This window comes from Mandrillus leucophaeus, unplaced genomic scaffold (genome assembly GCF_000951045.1).
Source record: "Mandrillus leucophaeus isolate KB7577 unplaced genomic scaffold, Mleu.le_1.0 Scaffold96, whole genome shotgun sequence".
In the NCBI taxonomy this organism is placed as follows: Eukaryota; Metazoa; Chordata; class Mammalia; order Primates; family Cercopithecidae; genus Mandrillus; species Mandrillus leucophaeus.
Window position 1 is genome coordinate 3,757,785 of NW_012110474.1, and position 4,802 is coordinate 3,762,586.

The 4,802-nt window shown below is 35.3% G+C and overlaps 1 protein-coding gene across 3 annotated transcripts in view; it reads left to right on the top strand.

Annotated features, from left to right (window-relative positions):
* The window catches only part of REV3L (REV3-like, polymerase (DNA directed), zeta, catalytic subunit), a 205,646-nt gene that overhangs the window by 125,961 nt on the left and 74,883 nt on the right, over positions 1–4,802 (top strand). For all 3 annotated transcript variants that reach the window (XM_011970620.1, XM_011970619.1, XM_011970618.1), the window contains 2 exons: positions 1,737–2,644; positions 4,411–4,490. In XM_011970620.1, coding sequence (XP_011826010.1) covers positions 1,737–2,644; positions 4,411–4,490 — 988 coding nt within the window. The remainder of the gene's footprint in view (positions 1–1,736; positions 2,645–4,410; positions 4,491–4,802) is intronic.

Sequence of the window (4,802 nt, forward strand, 5' to 3'; positions counted from 1 at the left end):
CTCCTGCACTCCAGCCTGGTGACAGAGTAAGACTCTGTCTCAAAAAAAAAAGGAACTATATATTCAATATAGAAAAATTTAGGTAGTATGAAAGAAGAAGAAATAAAAATTACACCATTTTTCCATATAGTAACAGCCACCATAATATTTTGATGTGTTTTCTGTTTTCTTTAAAAGTATAGTTTTTAGTTTGTTTTGTTTTGTGAAGTGTGATCTTATTGTAGTCACAGTATTATCCACATTTTTCACTTAACATTATATTGTAAACATTTTCCAAATGAGTTTCTTGAATATTTTAATCGCTGCATATGTTGCATCATGTATATATTATTGGACAGAAAGATTGTTTGTGATTTTGCCACTATAGATAGTATGTATATTATTATGTATGTTAAGAAGATATTAGCATTTTCTTCTTAAAGCATTTCTTGTATTTTGGAGTTTGTCCTTATAGCCCTAGAAGTAGGATTACTGGAAAATATAAGACTCTTGTTACATATTAGGAGATTTTTTTCCTAGTGAATTATAGCAATTACCATGCTGCTGACAGTACATAAGAAAACTGAATTCACCACACCTCACCATTTTTTATTCTTGACCTCATTATGACTTCTCTATCCTTAGTATTAGAGTTGGGTATGGTCACTTGGTATGTGTATTCATTTCCTTCAACAGCATTAATTCTTCAACACCAATCATAATTCTGTTTCTGAGTTTTCACATTGCCAAGAGTGGATGCAGGGACAGTGCTGGATGCTGGTTATGGAGTTAACTAGTAGGGGCTAAAGTCTTTTCATATAAGGGAGACAGGGTAGCCCTAATGCTCTTCCTTCAGCTTCAGATCTGAAAACATGAATCTAGTTAGTGGAGTTTTATGTAGAGAATGATGGGGACATTTGGGGAATCATGCCCTAAGAGAAGTGATTGAAAAAACTATGAATTATCTTTATATCCATAATAAAGTTAACATGAAGAAGTAGAATTATTTTATGTTGCTGTAGTAAGCAGAAATAGTATCAAGGGATTAGAGAAAGAGGTTTTACTTAATATTTATAGCTTTTGGAAATGAAACCAGACTGTTTTCATTAGTGATTTCCCACATATATATACATTGGTAACATTTAAGCCATGTATCCTGTGGGCTCTGCCATCTCCTAAGTTATGTCAATGTTAATCCCTACCATGGAATGGGAAGAAAGAATTAGATAATTTACCTCAGTTGGTATGTTTTTTTAATGTTTAAGGGATTTGAGAGTACGAAGATTCATTTGAATTGACTCGCTTTGCTAAACTACAAATACTGGAGAATATAGGAAGAAGCTATGAATAATATCCTGGGACATAGTATTTGAATGATAAATTACTTTATTGTTTTTATTCATATGTGGTAATAATGGAAAATTACTTTAAGATTAGGAGAGGAAAGGAATCTGAAAAGTTTGTTTCATCTCCTTGAAGGACAGAAGGCTTCATGGGGCATTAAAATAAAACAAAAAATACCTTCTCTCCCTAAGATTAATGGTACCTTCCAAAGGAAATTAAGTAGTCATATACCTGTGAGGAAAAGCATATTGAGACTAAAGATAGAGTATACCTACATAAAATAGAGGGGACAGGGAAGATAGAAATGGACATTTTTGAGACTCCAAAAGGGACTTTATCTAGGATATGGAGTTAAATATTTTAGTAATTGCTCTTTGAAACAAAACAGTTGTTCTAAAATATGTTGTTTATAGGGAGATTGGTGGACGGCTCCTCATGGTAGAAACTCGACTTGCAAATGATCTGGCTGAGTTTGAGGGAGACTTTTCCTTGGAAGGACTTCGTCTTTGGAAAACAGCATTCTCAGCAATGACTCAGAATCCAAGGCCAGGTTCACCCCTTCGCAGTGGCCAAGGAGTTGTCAATAAAGGGTCAAGTAATAGCCCTAAGATGATTGAAGATAAAAAAATTGTGATTATGCCTTGCAAATGTGCCCCAAGTCGACAACTGGTTCAAGTGTGGCTTCAAGCCAAAGAACAATATGAACGTTCCAAGAAACTGCCTAAAACCAAGCCAACTGGAGTTGTAAAATCTGCTGAGAACTTTAGCTCTTCAGTTAACCCAGATGACAAACCTGTAGTGCCTCCAAAAATGGATGTAAGTCCACATATACTCCCCACTACAGCACATACCAAGGAGGATGTTAATTCTCGGATTGCTTTACAAGCACCAACCACGGGATGTAGTCAAACTGCAAGTGAAAGTCAGATGCTGCCACCAGTTGCCTCTTCAAGTGATCCTGAAAAAGATGAAGATGATGATAACTATTACATTAATTATAGCTCCCCTGATTCTCCTGTAATTCCCCCTTGGCAACAACCAGTATCCCCAGATTCCAAAGCATTAAATGGAGATGATAGACCCTCATCACCAGTAGAGGAGCTGCCTTCATTGGCTGTTGAGAACTTCTTAAAACCAATAAAAGATGGTATACAAAAAAGCCCCTGCAGTGAGCCTCAAGAGCCTCTAGTGATATCTCCAATTAATGCTAGGGCAAGAACTGAGAAATGTGAATCACTTTGCCTTCATAGTACACCTATCATACAGAGAAAACTTCTGGAAAGGCTTCCTGAAGCAACTGGCCTTAGCCCATTATCAACAGGTAAGTGTACACATAACCGGAAGTCTCCATAATTATTCTTCAGAAATAGAAGTGAAGATAACATTAGACTGAAATGAAAATCAGAGCTTTTTAAATGAAGGTATAGCTCAGCAAATATTTTTTGTTGTATCTTAGAAAGTCATCACATGACAACTCTCTTTCTGCTGTGTAATCTACTTATATTTGCTTCCATCCTGTCTTCCTTGTGGGTGAAATACAGGAGCCCTCTCAAAAGGCTTATCTTCTCAACCTGACTTTCCTGTTGGCTTTTATACATACACAGGTCTCCCACATTTTAAAACAGAAACAAAAAACCTGCCTTGACCTCACGTCTCCAGCCAGCTTCTACTCTTTCTCCTCCCCTTCAAAGCCAAATTTCTTAAAAGATGTATCTAATTTGACAACTCCAGTTATTTACCTCCTACTCATTTCTCAGCCCACTCTAAACTGAATTCTGCCCCTGTCATTCTACATTATAGCTCTTGTAAAGATTCCCAGTAAACTTATAGCTAAAACCAGTAGATGTTCCTGAGTCTTATCATATGTCCTCTAAGCAGCCATTTTCTCATTGACCCTACCTTCCTTCTTGGAGCTGCTTCTCCACTTGGCTTTCCTCCTACTTCTCTGTTTTTTCCCACTTGATTTTCTCATTATTCTCAGTTGTTATCTAAATGTTGGAGTTTATTAAGGCTTGATCTTAAGCCTTCTTTTTATCTTTCTCTAAGTGATCTAATTCCTGTCCTCAGGATTACTACAGATAACTTGCAAATTTATATTTTCAGTTCAGACCTCGCTTTTAAGCTCCAGAACACTATGTCCAGCTACCTATCTGACATTTCCACTTGAATGCTAAATGGCACCTCAAGATTAGTATTTTAAAAACCAATTCATGATCTCACTGCATACATTCACCCCTACTTCCCCAACATACTTATGTATACATGCCTCTACATAAAAACCCATCTGGCCTTCTTTCAGTTTTCCTTATTTCAATGAATAGTGCCATCATCTCTCAGTTACACAAGTAAGAAATATAGAATTTATTTTTAATACTCACCTCATTCCCTCACTACCCACCTTGTAGTTTCTAGTCCCTATCCAGGCCTTATCACTTGTTTATCTCCTAAGTAAACCAGATCTATTTACTTTATTGTACTTCTTCCACCACAACTTTAGGCCATACTGTCATCATCTCTTGTCTGGGCTCCTGCACCAGCCATTTTATCTAAGTAATTTCCAGTTCTTTTGCACAGTAATCAGGGAAAAATCCCCACTCTGTTCCTAGTTAATTACTACTCTCTTCAGATTTTACCTCCAGGAAACCTTCCCTAATCTCGACTACATAAAAATTCCCAATTATATTCCCCTTTGTTGTATTAATGCAGTTATAAATTTATTTTTCTAGTTTGATGAATGTCTGATTCTCTTTCTAGACCCCATGAGGGCACAGATTATGTCTTTTCTTCCTCATCATAGGTACTTGATAAGTAAGTGAATAAATGAATTAAACAGTTCTGTAGGTTAATGACTGAGGTATAAAACTCAGTAATTAAAATATAAACGTATTTAAAATACAAAATGTTAAAATGTTATTTTGGTGGGTATCAGAGGTTTGAATTTCATTTTTAAATTATGAAATTTTGGGGGGAATTCATAGGACAGCACCCACAAGTGGTACTTAAGTGTTTGGAACAACAAAAAGTTTTTTAAAAACCAGAAGCAGGTAATTTTGATATACATGTTAAATATGAAATTTCTTTCTACAGAACCAAAAACACAGAAGTTGAGTAATAAGAAAGGAAGTAATACTGACACTCTTAGAAGAGTACTCTTAACACAAGCAAAGGTAACTATACTAAACATTTTTAAAGATCAGTGGAAGATCCAGTCTTATTCCTAGATTTCAGTTAGATAATTGATAACTATGTCTCAATTAAAAAATTTTTGTTACTTAAATTTTTGCATCATTATTTGCATATCTTTGAGACAACAAAAATTTGCCTTTTTTTAGTTTTTTTTTTTTTTTTTTTTGCTGTTGGGATCTAACTCTTGTTGCCCATGCTATACAAATATTACAGAGAAAGTGAATATGATAGCCAAAATGTGGATTATGAGGATACAAATACATTAACTGATTACTGGCAAAATCAGAACAATC